This window comes from Natrix helvetica, assembly GCF_964273705.1.
Source record: "Natrix helvetica genome assembly, chromosome: W".
In the NCBI taxonomy this organism is placed as follows: domain Eukaryota; kingdom Metazoa; phylum Chordata; class Lepidosauria; order Squamata; family Natricidae; genus Natrix; species Natrix helvetica.
In genome coordinates, this window is record NC_138555.1 from 64,541,171 (window position 1) to 64,562,740 (window position 21,570).

Below are 21,570 nucleotides of genomic sequence, written 5' to 3' on the forward strand. Positions count from 1 at the left end.
TTTTTTAAAAGTTTTTGCACTCTGCAAACCTCCCCAAAACTGCCTGTTTTTCGCGAAAACGAGCCAATTCCCCCCCCCCCCCCAAAGGCATGAATAGCCTTTAGGGAGCTTGCAGAGTGCTCTGGGGGGGGGGGCAAAAACAAGCAAAAAACAACCCATTTTTCCCCAAAGCGGGCCCATTTTTTGTAAAAAATAGGGCATGGATAGCCTTTAGGAAGCTTATAGAGTGCTTCTGGGGGCTGGGGGGGGGGGTAAAATTGAGCAAAAAACTGGCTGTTTTTTGCTCATTTCTGCCCTCCCCAGCCCCCAGGAGCTCTCTAAAAGCTTCCTAGAGGCTATGCACGGCCATTTTGGTGAAGGGGGCGGGGTTTCGGGAGGCAAAAAATGCTGTATTCAGTGTATAAGACACACCCAGATTTTCAGCCTCTTTTTTTGAGGGAAAAAGGTGCGTCTTATACTCCAAAAAATATGGTAATCAAAACGACCCGGATTCCTGAGCCCTGGGCTCTCCAGTCACTCCCTTACACCTGGGGTGCGTCGAGAGAAACTCAGGCTACCATGGCAAGGGGTGGACTATCTGAAGAGAGCCTGGTCTAGGCAACCCAGAAAGAGGCAGAACTTGCCTCCACCCAGGGATTTCCAGGTCCCAGCAGCCCAATCGGAATTGGAGTGCAGCCATCCCTGACCATCAAAGCTGAGATGCCCACCCCTGTGACTGAAATGACAAGGGATGAGTATTGGTGGAAAAAAGTCCCTAAAGCAGCTGAGCCTAGCACCCAGGGCTTGGAGCCAGCCAGGAAGACGGGAATGGATGAGGGACTGGGCACAGATCAGACACTCAAAAACCCTGATGGAAACCTTGGGGAGATCCATAGAGTAGCTAAGGGAGGAATTTGACCGAACCACCCTTCATGATGAGGGGCTGTTGTGCTGCCCAAAAGAGAGGGGGATGATGACTGATCCCTTTGAAGTGAGGAGAAGCAGACGAGAATGCAGCCCCCCTTCTCCACCCACCAGAAGGAGACTGAGCCCAAGGCCGCAGCTGGTGCCCCCCCCCACGCAACAGGCAAGCCGCCCAAGGTGGGAGGCCCCTCCCCTCTACAAACTAGGGTCAAGGGAGACTGCCAAACACACCAAGCGCAGGCACACAGGGGCCAAGATGAGGGAGGAGCAGTGCTGAATGAGCCACCCTGATTCAGGGGGAAATTCGATGGGGTCTCAGATCAGCTGGCTCTATTCCTTGACTCGGCTGGAGTCCACCTAGAGCGCTACAAACACCTCTACCCATCCCACAGAGCCATGGTGAATACAATTGCCAGGGGGCCAGAGAGAGAAGCAAATGAATGGCTAGGAGCCCTCAACAAGAGGAGAACCCCACCCCCCCAGCTGCAAGACGTCAATGACTTCCTACAAGAGCTAGAAGCTAGATTTGAGGAGGTGGAGGATCAGTACGCAGATGATGAGCTCTGAAAACTAAAGCAGAGAGGATCACCCATTAAGGAACACATCCGTGAGTTCAGGAGAGTCATGGGAAGACTACCCCATTTGACGGAGCAACTATTAGTTCATTTTTTCAGAACAACCTTGGATAAGCAAATTGCCCAAGTAACCGCCTATCGGGACATCCTGAACTGACTCTCTGAGTGGTTCCGACTAGCCATAAAAGTTGACAGCAGATTGCGCACCAATGAGATGAGAAAGCAACCGGACACCAAGGAGAGAGGACAACCAGACCGGAGACCATCCGGCCAATGGGAGGCCGAAGCACCACAGCCGGCCCCAAGACCAACTCTCCCACGAAGCCAGCTGAAATGCGGAGGGATAGGCCACATTTCATCGGCATGCGCAACCCCAGCTCCGAAACCCAAGCCAGAGCCACCACCCAGGGCATGACAGGAACGAAGCCCCAGGCATGCCACTGACAAATCCCAAAAAGCCCTCCAGGCTGTAGAGGTCCCTCTCCACCCAGCTGAAGGGGGGAGAACTCCAGCCAATGACAATCAATGGCTGGATCCCTATGACAGCGAGGACGAAGGCAAAAATGACCAAATGATGAGTGAACCGATCCACCCCTTTGTCTTCCCAATATGCCTCACAGCCCCATAAACAGGTACCCAGGGTACTTTTCAAGCCATAATAGACTCAGCCTGCACTAGATGCTTGATTAACCTAACCACGGTACTGAAACTGAGGATTAGAGTTAAAAGACTGGCCCACCTGATCAGGTTCGAACAGGTCGATGGGTCCCTATTGGGGGGAGCCTACGCCACCCATCTGACCAAACCAGTGAAGCTTCAACAAACCACTGGGAAGCAATTAAATTTGTCATAGCCCCCAAAATGACAGACACGGTCATACTGGGGCCCTCCTGGCTAGACAAGTGGTGCCCGACCATCTGGTGGCAAGGGGGAAACTGGAGGCTGAGGATAGCAAGAGGACCCCAACCCCCTCCGCACTAGAAAACAGAAGCATCACCCATGCAGGAAAACCCCCCAAAGGCCCCACCACAACAATCAGCAGCCACCTCTGACAAAGCCCCAGAGGCCAAATGGATCCCTGGAAAATACCAGGACCTCGCTGAAGTGTTCAGTGAAACTGACTGTGATGTCCCCACCCCCCCAACCGCACAACGGACTGTGCCATCAAAATCATCCCCAGTGCCAAGCTTTCCAAACCCAAACTGTACGCCATTACACCCCGGGAAATGCAAGAAATGCACAAATACATAGACAAAAACCTAGCAAGGGGCTTCATTGAGGCAGCCAAGCCACGGGTCGCAGCCCCAGTCCTATTTAAAGGAAAAAAAGATGGAACTATGAGATGATGCATAGATTTTAGGGGGATTAACTGTGTGTTTGCACACAACCTATACCCTCTCCCTCTCATGAAGGACATGCTATCTTGCCTAGCCAAGGGAAAAGTCTTTACTAAATTAGACCTCAGAGAAGCATACTACCAAGTCAGCATCAGGGAGGGAGATGAATGGAAAACAGTGTTCAACTGCCCCCTAGGGAGCTCCCAATTCAAAGTAATGGCTTTTGGACTGCAGGGGCCCCTAGCGGTCTTCATGCAATTAATAAACGAGGTGCTGCATGAGCATCTCTTTATAATGGGTCCTCGTTTACCTGGACAACATCCTCATCTACACGGAGACCATAGAAGACCACATACCCCTAGTCTGCCAGGTACTGGAAAAACTTCTGGCAGCAAATCTGTACGTCAAACTGAGAATTTCACCACACGGCTAGACTACTTGGGCTACTGAGTGTCAAATGAGGGCATAGCGATGTACCCAGCCAAAGTACAAGCCATCCTAGGCTGGCAGCTCCCTCACACCCGCAAACCGCTACAAAGCTTCCTAGGATTCGCAAACTTTTACAGGCAATTCATCCCCTCCTTCGTGAAGATTGCCAAACCCATGAGAGACCTCCTAAACACAGGGGCCCCAGAGTCAAAGCCTCGCCTGGAACAATCCCTACGGTGGGACCTGACCTACCAAAAGGCGTTCGAAACACTAAAGGAACATTTTGCAAAGGAAACGGTGCTGAAACATCCCGACCCCGAACAACCCTTCGGCATCCAAGCAAATGCCAGTGATGTGGCAGTGGGAGCAGTGCTACTCCAAAGAAATAACCAAGAAAAACTACAGCCCTGCACCTACACCTCCCGCAAACTCACGCAGACAGAGAGACATTGGGCCACATGGGGAAAAGAGGCTTTTGCAGTAAGATGAGCTCTGCTAACCTGGCGCCACCTGCTGGAGGGTTGGGGGGGGAGAAACTGTTTGAAGTCTGGACTGACCTCGAAAATCTGGAGTCCCTTAGGACCCCATGGAAACTGTCACCCAAACAAGTCCACTGGGCTGAATACTTCAACTGATTCGACTTCATGCTAAAACAAATCCCAGGGGTGAGGAATTTCCTAGCTGACGCCCTCTCCTGCATGCCCCAGTAAAAATGTGAATGGGAGGAGGTAGTAGACACCATCATCCCCCCTACCCAAACAGTAGCCCAAGTAACCACCAGATGACAACGCCACAACCAGCAAGACTGACAAGCAATCTAACCATGAAACTGAAAACCGAACTGCAAGCAGACCTCTGGTTCTATGACAACCAACATATCTTGACAAAAAGGGACGACCTAGCATGGAAGGGGATGAAACTCTACATCCCAGAGTCCCTACGCACCTTAACCCTCCAGAGGAGCCACAATGTCAAATCAGTGGGCCACTTTGGGTTCCTAAAGACTTTACACTTAGTGCGGAGGCAATTCTGGTGGCCCGGCATGAAGGAAGACATGGACAGCTATGTGAAAAGTTGCACTATCTGCGCCAATATGAAAAAGCCACCAGGAAAAAACCCCGGATTGCTACAACCGGTGACAGAGCCAACGAGGCCATGGGAGGAAATCGCAATGGACTTTATAGTGGAGTTGCCCAAGAGTGCAGGTAACACTGTGATCTGAACTGTGATTGACTTATTCTCCAAACAGGCACACTTCATACCCTGCAGCAGACTACCCCCAGCCCACCAGCTAGCTAAACTGTTCCTGAAGCACATCTACCTCCTGCATGGAGTGCCACAAAGAATCATCTCAGACAGAGGGGTCCAGTTCTGGAGGGAGTTCCTGCGGTCCATTGGGTCATCCCAAGGCCTCAGCTCGGCCTTTCATCTGAACACCAACCGGGGTAGGGGGGAGAGAACATTTGAATGCCCTGATAGAGCAGTACCTGAGGTGCTATGTGAACTATCAGCAGTCCAAAGGGGCAGACCTCCTGCCTTTCGCTGAGGTCGCATACAATGATGCTGTTCACAGTAGCACGGGACTAACTCCGTTGAAAATAGTGAGTGGTAATTGTTGATATACTAGAAAGTGACAAAAAAAGAGATGATTGAACACATGGTTGATATAATGTAGAACAAGATTCTGTTTTTGCTTATCTTTTATACGTTGTCTTTAACATTGTAAAAATTGTGAGATTTGGAGGGATTTCTACCACTAGCATGGGAGCTGCCAAAATTTTCTATGTACCCTTTTACCTTTCGCCATAAATGTTTAAAAACCAATAAAATTCTTTAAAAAAAAAAGAAAATAGTGAGTGGCATGGACTTTGTCCCAATGCCAGAATACCCAAGGGATTCCCCCCCTCCTCAGTCAGCTTGACAGATTAGCTGTCAACGCTAAAAGCAGCATGGGAAAATGTCAAGAAAGCGCTAACTAAAGCGGCACAAACCTATAAGCAACAGGCAGACAAACACTGAGCCCCACAACAGCCATTCCAGCTGGGGGAAAAGGTCTACCCCTCCACAAAATATTTTAGGTTAAAACTCCCCAGCAAGAAGCTGGGACCCAAGTACATGGGATCATTCCCCATAGTGAAGATTATCAACCCGGTCATGGTGCAATTAAAATTTCCCTGACTGCTAGGGAAGATACACCTGGTATTCTATAGCAGCCTCTTAAAACCCATGGTCGGGTCAACCCTGTGACCATTACCCCGTGAGTCCCCAGACTCAGTGGTTATAAGGGGCCAAACCTATTATGAGGTGCAACGCATCGTTGACTCAAGGTAGCACAGGAGACAACTCCAATACCTAATCAAGTGGAAGGGCTATCAGAGGTGTCTTGGGTAAAGAGCAGAAACATCCAAGCTGACCGCCTCATAGCTAAATTCCATGAAGACAACCCAACAAAGCCTAGGGGCGGGGGGGGGGGGTGGAGGTCGCACCCTTAAAATCTATACCTGTATTCAAACTGTTCTTTGCTTTGCACCGGTCGCCCTTGGGAAGTGAGAGAGGCCAAATGTCAACTTGCGAAGCATTCCTGACCTGCTCTCGAGTTGCCATAGGCAAGAGTATGAGGAACCAAGCCTCGCAGCTGCATCAAGGAACTTGTACATCAGTCAAAACAAAGCACATTCCATCTGGCAATTGTCAAGGCCGAAGGGAGTGACTTCTACAGTCCATGAAACTGCTTCGTTGGGGAATGTGACTGATGACACACCCTGGGGGGAGGGGGGAAACAGGATCAGAGCCAAGGCGTGAACTGAGGTCAGAGTTGGCTTCACTTGGTTCGTGTCGACATGGCGCTCCTAATAAATAACTGGATTTCTTTTGAAGCTTGGCTTGAGGCTCATGATTTAATTAGGGCATTGGTCGGAACCCTGACACACAGATGTAAATGTTCATATAAGTTACATTGTAATATACTGAAAATTATATTCCATTATTTTCATCAAAGCTTAATTCTAAGAAACAGAATATGAGATAGGAATGTGTCAAGATTACAGTGGGATTTTTATAGGATTCAATTCAAACTTAAATATAATTTTCAAACTTTATGAAGAAATGGAAGGGTACATAATAAAAATAGAATGTCAGAGCATGTCAGCTGCTTATCATCTTTTGTTGTGTTCAGTATTTCTCCTTTTCCAAAGCTGACTTTATATTTCAGTAATTTGTGGAAACACTTACACAGTATATAGAGACTGATTACAGTATCTATACCTTATTTATCAAAGATTGGTTTTTTTTAAAATGTTAGTGCTATTTTAAACTGCATGTTTTCATGCATATGAACATCACAATTCACTCTAAATGAGGCTGGCATATAAGAACTGGTTCATTTATCAGAATAGCAATGTATTTTACCATTACTTTTTCCTCACAAATCTGAGTTTATTTTTATCCCAATCAAATAATAAGTTGCAGTATAAAAATTTAATTGTAGAGTAGGAGATAAGGAAAATTCATGATTGTGAGGCTTACTTAATGACATCGATCCCTGCAGTCTCAGTTGCCACTAACTGAATCCCATGGTTGTTAGGCAAGGCAACTTCTTGCTGGCTTCCTGTAACCAAAGTCAGAGGGGAATCTGGCAGTAAGTTTCAAGTCCCAGGCCAGCAGGCAGGTTAGTAGCTGCTGCCAGGTAGGGGAGAGAACAAAGGGGTGCAGGGCAGGTACAGCAAGGGTGTATGTGAGAGGTGCAGTGATGGACAGGGAGGGTACGAGGGGGTGCCTGAGAGCCATGGGTTAGGGAGGGTGTGTAAGAGGTGAGGGTCGAGAAGGGTGGATGGAGGAAGGTGTGGGTGTGTGTGGTGCAGGTCAGGAAGATTCTAGAATAGTCCAGGATGGGTTGGGGAGGATGCACAGGGGTGTGGTGCAGGTTGGGAAACATATGCAGGGGTGTAAGTCGCTGGTGTGGCCTGAGCATAGAGGGGCTGGAGGAGGAAGTGTGGGAGACTTATTCCAGTGACTTGCGACCTTCCCTGGTAGCTTCCCCATTGACTTTGTAACATTGACTATCCGGCATGGAAGGTTGCAAATGGCAATCACATGAACATGGGGTGCTGCAACCAGTTCGGAACTCCAGTCCAGCAATTGTGAATCAGTTGTCAAGGACCCAGATCATGACCACACGATCATGGGAGTGTTGGAACAGCAGGAACTCTGAGAACTGGTTGTAACCACCATTCATTCAGTACTGTTGTAACTTTGATCAAGGACTACCTGTATATAAAACATTCAACATAGGATTGTATTTTTATACTGTTTCTTGGGGTGCCTTGGAGATTATAAGGGTTTTGTAGTGCTTGCAGTTCTAGATCTTTCTGGAGTTGTTATAGTCATGCAGTAAATCCTTGCTCAACTAGTGTTATGAGTGGGCAGTTTTCAAACAATGAATTGAAAGAGAAGTCACCACAGCTTTACCACTTGTCAGAACTAGTGACAATTTCAACTCCTCTTTCCAACCATTGTTGTCTTGGCAGATAACATAGAGGATTGGATAGAAAATAGTATTTTGAATGGATGAGACTGATCCTTAGAAAGTTCGAATATGGATATTTAAAAACATTTATTTATCCTGCCTTTATTATTTTTATAATGTATAATATTTGCTGTTGTGTGATGTAGATGACTACCAAATTAATCTATCTTTTAGTTAGACAAGATTCTAAATTGGGTTGGGTTTATTTCACAAGAGATTAATAACCTGTTTGAGTAGGATAGGCTAATCTTGTGACTTGATAATAAAAAACTGCTTTTAGCATAGGTGAACAAAACTGTCCTTGTCTTGTTCATGTCATTTTCATATACATATAGTTACTAGGTAATCCTCAAGTTACAACCATTTGTTCAGTGATGGTTCACATTTAATGAGGCACTCAAAAAATGGTACATACTCCTAGTCCTCGAAGTTACAGCCATTGCAGCACCCCTGGGGTCACGTGATCAAAATTTGGGTGCTTGGCAACCCACCTTACTACCACAAGGACACATCAAGTCCCCCAACCCACTTATCTCCTCCCCATCTCTTCCCTTTTGGTCATCCTGCACAGCAACACTTCTTGGTGGCACTGGGGCTGAAGTAGAGACCCAGGACCTTCAGCAGTGTCAGCTGTCTGCCCCCACCTCCAGGCCTCTACTTTAGCCTGAGTGCCACCACCACCAAGGAGTGCTGCCTCAAGCCCCACACTGTGACCAGCCATCCCAGTGCCACAAAGTCCCAGCTGTCATCACTGTCCTGTACACTATAGGACCTACCACTCACAGCTGATCTTCTCTGTCTTCTCTCTGCTGACAAGGCATGCCTGGCCTGACACTATGCAAGGCATCTGCTGGCTATGCCAAGTCTTTTTCCTGATGCCTCTTGCACCATTCTCAAATAGCGTGCACCCTGCACCCTCCTTCCCTGGTCTCGTGCACTCGTACTGCAGCACCCTTCTCCCCAACTCATGTGTGACCTACTCTGGGCTTCCCCCATCCCCCTTGCAGCACCCCTGCACTCCTTACTTGGGACTTCCGCTGCTTCCCGCTTAACAACCCGCACACCTTGTGTTACAATGAGAACCAAGACTGCCTGGATAACCTTTCCTAAGCAATGCGGCCATGTGATGCTGCACTATATAACCACACCGCTTAGTAATGGCAATCCTGGTGCCAATTGCTGTTGTAACTTGAGAACTACCTCTATATGTAGTTTTTTGGTGTACGTATTTGTATACAACTTTGGAACTAAAACCTGAATTGCTAAATTTCAAATTCACAGCTGGACAATTAACCATCTATTAATCTTGAAAATGCTAATTAAAATTGTTTATTTAAGAAATATACACTTTGCCAAATTCAAAATAACCTACATTTTAAGAAGAATATGTTCATTTTAAAAATATTTTTTTATTACAGGTAGGCAAAGCTATGTCCTCAAATGAGACAGCGGCATATGAGATCATGAAAAGCCTGGATGTGGATTATGTATTAATAATTTTTGGAGGTGTAATTGGCTATTCTGGTGATGATATTAACAAATTTTTATGGATGGTAAGGATAGCAGAAGGAGAACATCCTAAAGATATTAGGGTAAGTCAAAGTGGTTTTAAAAATGTGTACATAGCAACATACAATTTTCCTGCCTTAGCTTGTTTGTGTAATCTGGCAAGACTTTGTGTATAATGCTTTCATCTTTCTTTAAAATATATTACCCCAAATTTGTCTGATATTTCTGTGGTCACTTGTATACACTAAGCTACAGTATAATTACATAGTGTCCTAATTAACTGTTAAGTATTACAGAGAGCCAGTTTGGTCTAGTGGTTAAGGTACCAGACTAGAAAGCAGGAGACTGGGTTTAGCCATGAAAGCCCCTTTAGCCATGACTGTGTGACTTCGGGCCTGTCACTCTCTCTCAGCCCAACTCACTTCACAAGAGTTGTTTTGGGGCAGGGAGAAGGAAGAAAGTGTGTTGGATAAGTTCAGTGCCTTGAGTTACTTGTAAACAAAAATAATATAGGTGGGATATAAATAAAATAAATTTTAGTTACTGTGTATTTGTCACACGTGATGTCTTGATACAATATATCTAATACAGCCAAAAGTGAAGATGAAATAAAAATGTATCGTAACTTAGTCTTATAGCATGAAAAAAATAAGAACTAACCTCAGTCACTGGGGTTTTTTTACCTATTAGTTGTTTACAGAATTTGCTGATTATTAGATTTTTATTCTGTTTCATCTTGTTTCCCTGAACTGACTTCTACAATAATTTAATTTCCTACTTTTTGTTAAAGGAAAGTGACTACTTTACTCCACAAGGAGAGTTTAGAGTTGATAAAGTAGGATCTCCAATCTTGCTGAACTGTCTTATGTATAAAATGTCATACTACAGATTTGGAGAAATGCAGGTTAGTCTCATGTATTTAGGTGCAGCCTTAATAGTAATGCTTCTTTACATTTCTGTGTATCCCTGACAATACATTCCACAACTATTGTGAGTGTTTAAAATTATTATTATTAGGCCTTTCTATAATTGATAAAAGTGAAGGGCTATCTTAAGTAGTCCTAAAAAGGGAAAGAAACAGATCTCCCTCTTCCTTCTAATGCAGGATAAGCATGCAAGCCCACAGAATATTTTCTGTATCAATCCTTTACCAACTAGTTACCATTTTTGTTGCTGACCTCAATTAAAGGTTTGGTTTCTACCTCTAAAAAGTTGGGTCTGAGTTGGTTTCAGAATTCCATTGCACCTATGTTTTCTTGTAAGCTAAAATGTAGCAAATGGATACTTCTAGTTAGAAGGTTGTCTTAATGGCGTTTAACTCTCTCGCTGGTACAGTAAAATCTTTTAAAGGGACACAATTTAATTTTATTCCAAACAGCATTCTCCTGGTCTCATGCTTATTATCAGTGGCAGTGATTGATATCTGTTTATAACTTTTGTCTTTTATGATTAGTAGTTTAATAAAAGTTTATTGGCTATAATTCAAAATTGAAAAATATTACTTTCTAGTTGGGGGAGGGGATTCTGTCAAAAACCTTGATATTTTGTTCCCTTTTTTGTACTGGAAATGCTTATTAATTGTATATTTAATTTATATAATTTAGTGCTAGACTTTTACACTGTATGGAGTAAACGTAAGGCCTCTTTAATCATGATTTGTTTCAAATTAAGTATATAAAAAACTATGTATATAAAGAACATTTTAAAATCTATTGTCTATGTTTTCAAATATGTTTTAATATATATATATATATATATGTATATATATATATATATATATATATATATATATATATATATATATATATATATATATATATATATAATAGATATATATATCTTGTTGTATTCGGGTCTTTTCCCATGTAAGATTGAGATTGTCTTGGCAACGTTTCGGCAAGGTCTCACTCGCCATCTTCAGGCTGGGTTTTGGGCTTAAAGCATGGTCGGAGCTGCCGTCTTTCTTTGGTGTGTGGAATGCTGGCTTTGTTTCAGTAAGTGAAACTGAAAGATGGCAGCTCCGATCACACTTTAAGCCCAAAACCCAGCCTGAAGATGGCGAGTGAGAGCTCGCTGAAACGTTGCCAAGACAATCTCAATCTTACACGGGAAAAGACCCGAATACAACAAGACCAACATATATATATATATATATATATATATATATATATATATATATATATATATATATATATATATATATATATATATATATATATATATATATATATATATATATACACACACATTTATAATTCTATTTCTAGAACTGAATATAACTGCAAACTAATGGATAGCATTAATTTTGTAGCTGGATTTTCGGACTCCCCCAGGATTTGATCGAACCCGCAATGCTGAAATTGGCAACAAAGACATTAAGTTTAAACATTTGGAAGAAGCCTTCACTTCAGAGCACTGGCTTGTTAGAATATATAAAGTGAAAAGGCTAGACAACAGAGAAACACTAGATCATAAGCCTAGACTAACCAACATTTTACCAAAACAGAAGTATTTGTCAAAAAAGGTGGGTTCCTAGTGAAATATTTCAAAGGAAAATTTTAATGCTATACTAGTTTTACCAGCTATACAATTAGTTCTTTCTACTAGCTACATAAAAACATACTTTATCTCAAATAACAGACCTAATGGATGATAATAATGGTTCACATTTTGATTAATACAGCATGTGGGAATTATATTTATCATTTGTGCTCATAGGCAGGCTATGTCCCCAAAATCCCAGCTAACTGTAATAAAATTTACTACCTAGAACACATTAATAGTGTTCCATTAATTATGTTGATTCACTCAATAAATGTGAAATTGTCTTTCTGAAAAATTATGCTTAGACCAGGGGTCCCCACTACTGGGCCGTGGTCTATTCAAAATTGGACAATGTGAGTGGCTGGCTGGAGCGCATGTGAGCATTGCTCAATTTGCTCAGGCCGGCAGGCACTCTTGTGCATGCAAATGCATGCTCTGGCTAGCCACTCGCGCAAGGGTTGTTTGCGCAAATTTGCAGCGGTCCACCACTCACACGGGCCAGTTCCCCTCTCCCACCCCTCCCCAAGCCAGCCTGCCAAGCCACAAAGCTTGAGGACCACTGACATAGACATTTCAGAATGACTTATTTTGTAAAATAATCGAACCTTGGAATTCTTGTTGGCAGCTCAACTGTCTGGCTTCTTACTCTTTTAAAATCATCTCATTCAAATACAACATTTTCTTTACCATTGTTGTGTGCTGTTCTAGTCCATTGAACAGTCAAGTGTACAGGAATGGCAATAAAATCCTCTTCAAACAGAAATGTTGTTACCTGATTTCTTATAGAAAAATAATCTACTGTAAACATTTCTAGGGACGATTCTGAGTTTTGCATGTTTTAAACGTATTGTACTGTTCAACTAAGAAACCAGAGTTGCACATATGGTACTGTGCAAAAGTGTTAGGCAGTTGTGCAAAAATGCTGTAAATTAAGAATGCTTTCAGAAATAGAAGTGTTAATAGTTCATTTTTTATCAATTAACAAAATGGAAAGTAAATGAACAGGAGAAATCCAAACTAAATCTATTTATCTATCTGTACACACAGATAGGGGGAAGAGCGCTTTACATATTTTTTATGTGGGAAATCATTGCAGTGGAAAAAATGAATGTAACACATTTTATTTTGGAAATATCTGGAGCACAATAGAACTCTTTTTGTCCATAGTAATCAAAATGTAAACCTCAAAGCATTATTTTTAAATAATAACCATGATAACTCTTTCAGAGAAATTAGAGAGTTCTGTCTGCAGTTTTTGAAATACTACTTTATGTGTTGAATGCTAAAAGTTACTGTAGCATTAGCAGAAAGCAAACAGGCATCAAGAAATATTTTCCTTGCTACCAGGTAATATGCTAAATAACTGTCATTGAAATTAAATGGCAGTGTTTGCTATAAATAAGTGCAGCCTGAAACCTAAAAGCTTACGTTTCAGGCTATATTTATTTACAGCAAACACTGCCATATAATGAGGCCTAGGTTTCATTGAAAAGAGCAATAACGACTAAAGGAAAACATGCATAGGATTGCACTCTTAAATTTGTGGTGAAGGATTTAGGGAACATGGTACATGCAAGAACTGGAAAGATCAAATTCCAAAGTACCTGCATATGGTACTTCCTACCTTTCTAACCATGACTTAAACATAATAATTAAGGTTTCTAGAGCAATGCAAAAACATGAGCATTGTCACTAGAGCATTATAAATACTAATATACTATTCTGTTTTTCTTTTTAGACTGCCAAAAGGAAGCGTGGCTACATTAAGAATAAACTAATTTTAAAGAAAGGCAAGAGACCCAACAGGAAGACAGTTTAAAAACACTGTACTGATTGCTAATATTGAAGCAGTTGTCCTTGAGATAACCAGTCTTTGCGTTTAGCTCAAGTCATGTTTCACAGCAACATGAGGGTACAGAACCATCATTGGTCCAGATTATTGTGCAAAACTTTCAGGCAATGTCTGACTTAAATTTTGGCTTACTGAGAACAGCTGTTTTAGATTTGTATTATGAAGCAAGATAGGGCTGCTGTCTAGGTCTTGGAGGCAATTTTTTAAAAAATGGTACATATTTTCTTTCCACTTCATTGAATTTGAACCGATTGCACCAAACAGCCCTTTAATTCAGTCCTTGACACATGCATACTTGTCAGTTTTTTAAATCTTCCATTGAACAGCAATATCTCAACTGGAATGGTAAAATATAAATTGGCTATTTCCATTGTGACCCTTCCAACAGTGTGGATATTTTGACATTTCAGCTAGTAGAAAAACCTATTTTGAGGTATTTATTTTATAAGACACCACTCACATTGTTGCAGTATGTTGTGTTCAGGACTGTATATCAAACTGCAATTTCACCACTCACAGCACAGATTATATGCTTGGATGAGGCCATTTGTTTTGAAAAGAAGTGGTCTTGCTATCCATCAAATATGCATGGCATATCTAGAGGTATAGAAGAGGTAAAATATAAGAAGCTACATTTGAACCGTATATCTGTCATGACAGTAATGAATGATACTGAGCACCATAGCACCTGGTGTTCTCAAAACCTCCTTGTTTAGCTTCAAGTTTATATTCTACAATATTTTAGCCTGTTAAGAGAAACATTGACAAGTATCCAAACTCATTTCCTGCATCTATTATAGGCAGAAGGGTTTATACATCTGCCTGTTTACCTGCCTTTTTCATGGGGTTGGGTTTCTGGAAATAACATTTTTCTCCATATTTTTATTTAGTGCTTCAGTTGATGGAACATCTGCTTTGAATATGCACTTATATAGTTTATGAAAAAGATGATTTATCAAGTACCCTAAATTATAAATGGAGACTGAACAAGTTCACTTTCAAACTATACACATTTTTGAGCATTGTTACTTTAATAAAATAAAAATGTGTATGGGGTAGGTTTCATTGACAGTCACAGGATATAATTTTGATATAAAAAACAGCTTATACCAGCTTTATTGGTGCAAAGCAGAATAGTATTACCTTCCGCCAAAATTATATTTTGGTCAGTGAGAAAGTGCTGAAATTACAGATGTATAATTTTTATTTGATTTTTTTTTCCTTTTGGAGTAAAGAGGTTATAAATCAATAATGCAGTAGCAACATTTTCACAAAATCTGGATTTCTGACCCTTTGTCATTGAGATTATATTACTTGGTTGCTTTACAACTCAATATGAACCAGTTGTTGACCCTAAGGATAAATAAAATTAAATCAAGTTTTTGTGTTAATTGATTGGCTGCTATTTTTTTATTCATTACCTTGTGGCTTCCAAAAGTTGCTGTGTTAAGAACCTGAAGCAGAATTTCCCTGAATTTCTTTAGTTAGTTTGTCCATTTCAGCACAGTCCATAACCTTTCTTATTATTTCATCTTCACTTGGAGTTAGTTTGTTTTTCCATTTCTGGGCAAAGGCAATCCTTGCCGCCGTTGTTATATGTAGTATTAAATACTGGATTTCTTTTTTGCATTTCGCAGACATTATTCCTAATAAAAAGATTTCCGGTTTCCATTCTATTTTAACTCCCGTTATTGCCTCCAGCGAATGCCCCCTCTCTCCTTTGCTGTTTATATTGACTTTGGAAATTTTATTAAATGAAATTCGGAAGGACCAGGGAATAAAAGGTTTAAGACTCAAAAATGAAGAATATAAGGCCCAAGCCTATGCTGATGACCTAGTATTTGTACTAGAGGACCCATTAGAATCCAGTCGGAAATTAATTCAAAAATTAGAAGAATATGGCGAAGTGGCAGGATTAAAGATCAATAAAAACAAAACAAAAATGATAACCAAGAACATGACAAAAAAGCAAGAAGAGGAACTGGAAGTAACAACCAGAATGCAAATAACTAAGAAAGTGAAATACTTGGGGATCTGGGTGTCGGCGAAATGTTCCACAATTAAAGATGATAACTATAATAAATTAGTGATACAAATAAAGAAAGAGTTAGAAAATTCAAAAAATATTCAACTATCACTCATGGGACGTATAGCGACAATTAAAATGAATATTCTACCAAGAATCTTATTCCTGTTGCAAGCCGCACCTATTAATCCGGGTAAAAAATTCTTTCGAGAATTAAACAAAATAACCGCTAGGTTTATTTGGCAGGGACGAAAAGCGAGGATTAAACTAAAGTCAATGCAAGACAGCAAGGAGAGGGGAGGTTTAGCATTACCAAATTGGGATCTATACGCATCGGCAGTATCAATAACATGGGTGAAGGATTGGATAGAGCTAAAGAATAAAAGAATTTTGACTTTGGAAGGCCATGATTTGCAAGCAGGCTGGCACACATTCCTATGGGATGATAAAAATAAAATGCACAAATACTTTCAAAATCATTTAATTAGAAGAGCGTTATTGCAAAAATGGCTCAAAATAAAAAAAAAACCACTATATGAAAATTCCGAATTGGCTATCACCGACAGAAAGGACGACTCATCCAAATTTTATAGATTTGAACAAAATGCTAAGATATAGAGACTTAATTGATAGACAGGGAAACTTAAAAACAATTGAAGAATTGGCAGAACAGAACATGAAAGTTGACTGGCTAACTTACCTTCAAATCAAAACTAAATACAACAAAGATACCAAATTATATGACATTGAAACAGAACCACACGAATTGGATAAAATCATTCAAAGCCCAGATAGAAAAATGATAGGGAGAATATATAAATTTCTCCCTAAGTATAAAATGGAAGAGGAAATTGTGGAAGAACAAATGATAAAATGGGCACAGAACTTTGGATATAATATTGAATTAGACAAATGGGAAAAATTTTGGGGAACAAACTTAAAAATGACACTCTCAGTTGCATACAAGGAAAACCAGTACAAAATGTTTTATAGATGGCACCTGGCACCAACAAGGTTAGCTAAAATATCATCAAATACCTCCCCAAAATGTTGGAAATGCGAATCGATACACGGAACATATTACCATTTATGGTGGACCTGTGAGGAGGCTAAAAAGTTTTGGAAAAAGATTGTTGGAGTTTTATATAGGTCCCCTACTGATACATAGGGGGAGTTTGAACACATAACCTGCAGGTTTGGTGCTTGTTTCTTTTCTTCTTTTTTTGATTTTTTTTTGTATTTTATTTTAATTTCATACATATAACTACAAGTATACCATTACATCTGAACAGAAATTATTTTGTATTATCCATTATTATATCATTCCCTCGACCAGTGGTGCTGTGGCCCAACAGCGGCCGGCTGAGCTGTTGATGGAATCTGACAGCGATGAACACTATGGGACTGCCCTGGAGGCTGAGGAAGACTCTGGGGGGGCGTCAGAGCAGGGACTAGAGAGGCCTGTTGGCCACCAGGTGGCGTCTGAGTCAGGGAGCAGTGAGGAAGAACAGAGGGAGGCTATCCCTGACGTACGTATGCGTAGGGCTGCGAGGAGGGGGGAGCAGCTTTGGAAAAAGGCTCACAGAAGGAAATAGGAATAGGTGGCTACTGATTGGCCCCTCCAGGAGAGCTTATAGGTGGGGCGACGGGAGGGGAATTTTGCAGGAAACAACAATTTACTAATCCAGCTGTAGAGAAAGATTGGGAGAATTTCGTGAGTTCAAGCCTTGTTTCATAGAGATAGCTTTCTGGGCTCCCAGCCAAGGGGTTGCTTATCTCCCTCCTTAGTTGTGGCAGACAGCCAAGTCTGCGTCCGTATATATTGTAGAGGCTTGGGACAGAACAAGTGGTGGGTTTCAAAATTTTTTACTACCTATTCTGTGGGTGTGGCCTATTTTGTTGGTGTGGTTTGGTGGTCATGCGACCGATTGGGCGTTGCCAACTTGTAAAATGTGGTGAAACTCATTTAACAACACTCTTGCTTAGCAACCAAAATTTTGGGCTCAATTGTGGTCATAAGTTCGCTTTCTTTCTTTCTTTCTTTCTTTCTTTCTTTCTTTCTTTCTTTCTTTCCTTCCTTCCTTCCTTCCTTCCTTCCTTCCTTCCTTCCTTCCTTCCGTCTTTCTTTCTTTCTTTCTTTCTCTTTCCTTCTTTCTCTTTGTTTCTCTTTCTATCTTTGTCTCTCTTTTTTTCTCTCTCTCGGCGGTTGGAAGAAGCCCGCACTTCCTTCTCTTTGACAACTGCCTCGTTTCCAGTGGGGGGTGGGGGAGAAATCAGTGGAGGGACCATACTGGTATGGGGCCTCTGGCTGCCCCGGTACACAAATGGACGCCCGATTTCCTGTCTGTAAAGTTTCCTAACGATGCCATTCCTGATTCATAATAAGCAAGCCAATGTCTTGATACAAAACCAGTGATTTATTAACAGCTTCATTAGGCATTCTTCATTAGGCAATATTTATTTGCAGCCATTTCTTTGCTCTCTTTATCTGCTTCTGAACTTTGTCCCTCTTCCTTTCCTCCCCTCAGTCTGTGTCATAAATCACGTTGCCCAATAGATACTCCCATCTCAACCCAGCTACTGTAATCTGAGATCCAGCTCCGCCGATGGTATGCGTGGAATGTCAACACGGAGAGTTGACAAGGAGTTAACATAAGCAGAACTAACCACCTCTGCCCCACCCAGGGGGTGGGCTTTGGCTTATCGGGAAATGGAATTGTTTTACTAACTTGTCAGCTTTTACATTCCAACTTTTTACCCAAGTAGCTTCAGACAAAGAGTACCCCTTCCAATGCACTAAATATTGCAAACGACCTCTATACAACCTAGAGTCTAAAGTTTTCTTCACTTCATAGTGTCTTTCTCCTATCACTACTGGAGGAGGGGGAGGCTTGGTGGATGGTCTTATGCTGGACCCAATCACTGGCTTCAGTAAGCTGCAATGAAAGACTGGGTGAATTTTCCCTCGAATTCTGGGCAGACTGAGCTGAACCGTAACTGGATTAATTATTTTCACTATTGGGAACGGACCCAGAAATTTCGGGCCTAATATCTTGCTAGGCATTTGTAACTTTATGTATTTGGTAGACAAGAAAACTTTATCCCCCACACAGAAGGGGGGTTGAAGTGAGCGGTGCTTATCAACTTGTTTCTTGTACTCTTCTGCTGCTTCCGCCAGAGCTTCTTTCGTATTTTCCCACCCCTTTTTAAAAGCGTCTATCCATTCAGTCAGAGACATGGAAGAGGGGGGTTCTCTGGGCAGTTCAGGCATGGGAACAAATTCCATGCCACTGGTAATTTGAAAAGGAGTTAATCCAGTGCTGCTGTGAACAGCGTTGTTGTATGCGACTTCGGCGAAAGGTAGCAAATCCTACCAGTTGTCTTGTTGGTAATCTACATTACAACGGATGTATTGTTCCACCATCAAATTGGCCCTTTCCTATTTAAAACTTCTAATGTTAAGACAAAAAGTAATTGTGATAATGGGCAGCCTTGTCTTGTCCCTTTCTTTATTTCAATAGACTCTGTCAAATCGCCATTTATCATTATCTTAGCTGTTTGTTTATAATATATAGTTTGTATGGCTTGAGTAAATTTCTCACCAAAGCCCTGTTCCAGTTGTAACAGCATAAAGTGCCAATTCACGTTCTCAAATGCCTTCTGCGCATCCAAAAACATCAATGGCAATTGTTTTTCAGGATGTGCCTCATAATATTCCAAAGTATCTAAGATTATCCTCATATTATCCTTAATTTGTCTCTTTGGCATAAACCCATTTTGATCAGAGTGAATGAAACTACTTAAGTATTTTTAAGTCGTTCTGCCAATATTGAAGCAATCAATTTATAATCTGAATTTAACAGGGAGATTGGTCTGTAATTCTTAATTTGTAGTAAATCGGCCTCCTCCTTTGGTAAAAGTGTAATATATGCTTCTGACCATGATTTGGGTATTCTCCTCTCTGACATCACCTCATTCATAACTTCTAATAATGGGAGAGACAACGATTTCTGCAGGATCTTATAAAATTCTGCTGGTAGCCCATCCGGGCCCGGGGCCTTCCCGTTCTTTTGTGTTTTAAGTGCTTCGGTTAGCTCCATCATAGTTATTTTGCCTTCTACCATTGTTACAGTTTCTTTGGGTATCTGGGGTAAGTTGGCTTCCTGTAAGTATTTTTCACTCCTGCCTCTTCTATATTTTCATGATCATATAGTTTACAGTAGTAGTCTTGTATATATTTTTTCTCTTCTCTTCATTCCCAGGTTTAACAGGTTTGCCCTTGATCATCCATTGACTCCAATATCTTCTTTGAGTCTCTCTCTTTTCTCAGTTTCTATGCCAACCATCTGCCTGGTTTATTAACATTTTCAAAGTAATTCTGTTTAGCACCCCTAATTTTTTGTGCTAATTCCTCTTTTTCCATTAACCCAATTTTGTGTTTAATCGTATCCATTCTTACTTTAATTTCCTTCTTTTGTGGGGAGTTCTGTAGTTCTTTTTCAAGACCCTTATATTCATTGTCAATTTCTTTACGTGTTTGTCTTTTCTCTATAGTTTCCTTCCTTGTATAGTCAATTATCAGGCCTCTGGTATAGGCCTTCATTGTGTCCCAGAGGTTCTGCATTGATGTCTCCACTTTTCTATTTTCTTTAAAGAAAAAGGCCAATTCCTTTTCCATTTTCTGTACAAAGTCTTTCTCTTTTAATATATTGTTGTTTAATGTCCACCTAGATCTTTTTCTTTGTACTTTCCATTTAATTATCATTGGGTTGTGGTCTGCCCAAGTACTTGTTTCAATCTCAATTTCCTGTATGTTATAGGCCGATTCAGTCGCTACCCATATCATATCGATTCTAGAATAAGATAAATGTCTGTTTGAATAAAAAGTATATTGTTTTTAGTAGGATTTCTCTCTCCAAACATCCTTTAAACCTGTCTCATTGATCATTTTAAAAAAGGATTTAGGGAGTATCTTTCTATTTGACTTTGTTGTTTTTTGTGAGTTATAGTCCATATTCTTATCTACAATTCCATTAAAATCTCCCATCATACAAATATTTAAGTAATCCAAATCCATTATTTTCCTGTGTAATTTTCTGTAGAATTCATCTTGCTTATCATTAGGCGCATAGATTGCTATTAGGAGCATTTTCTTATTATTGACCATAATTTCCATCAAAATTCTTCCATCGTCATCTGTATAAATTTGTTCCACTGGGATTGTATCTTTAATATAAAGGATCACTCCTCTTTTCTTACAGGTTGCCAATGAAGTAAACATTTTCCCCAGCTTTGGTTGCCTTAATAAGTATTCATGTTGCTTTTGAATATGCACTTCTTGTAGACAAATTATATCCACTTTTAGGAAAAGAAATAAAAGGAATGAAAATAAAAAAGGAAGAATACAAGCTACAAGCATTCACAGATGACTTGGTTTTCATTCTAGAGGATCCATTAGAAACAGCACCTAAATTGATAGAAAGAATAGAAGAATATGGAAAGGTAGCAGGATTAAAAATAAATAAAGACAAAACGAAGATCTTGACAAAGAATATGCCTACAAGACAAAAAGAAGAGTTGGCGGAAACCTTGGAGATGCAAGTTACGAACAAGGTCAAATATTTGGGGATATATTTAACAGCAAGATGCAGCGCTCTTAAAGACAACAACTACTATAAACTCAGATCGCGATGGATTTGAAGAAAGAGGAAAATCTACAACTTTCGATGATAAGGAGAATATCTACAATTAAAATGAACATTCTACCTAGAATTTTATATCTGTTCCAGATGATTCCAATTAGACTAGGGAAGGATTATTTTGATGACTTAAATAAAATTGAGTTGAAGTACATATGACAGGGGGGAAAA

General features: G+C 40.9%; 1 protein-coding gene across 4 annotated transcripts in view; it reads left to right on the forward strand.

Annotated features, from left to right (window-relative positions):
* LOC309400792 (dolichyl-diphosphooligosaccharide--protein glycosyltransferase subunit STT3B) overlaps positions 1-15,333 on the forward strand; it is a 238,717-nt gene extending 223,384 nt beyond the window's left edge. For all 4 annotated transcript variants that reach the window (XM_081969460.1, XM_081969459.1, XM_081969461.1 and 1 more), the window contains 4 exons: positions 9,188-9,361; positions 10,069-10,182; positions 11,590-11,802; positions 13,561-15,333. In XM_081969460.1, the coding sequence (XP_081825586.1) occupies positions 9,188-9,361; positions 10,069-10,182; positions 11,590-11,802; positions 13,561-13,641 (582 nt within the window). In that variant the 3' untranslated portion in view covers positions 13,642-15,333. The remainder of the gene's footprint in view (positions 1-9,187; positions 9,362-10,068; positions 10,183-11,589; positions 11,803-13,560) is intronic.
* The last annotated feature ends 6,237 nt before the right edge of the window (positions 15,334-21,570 follow it).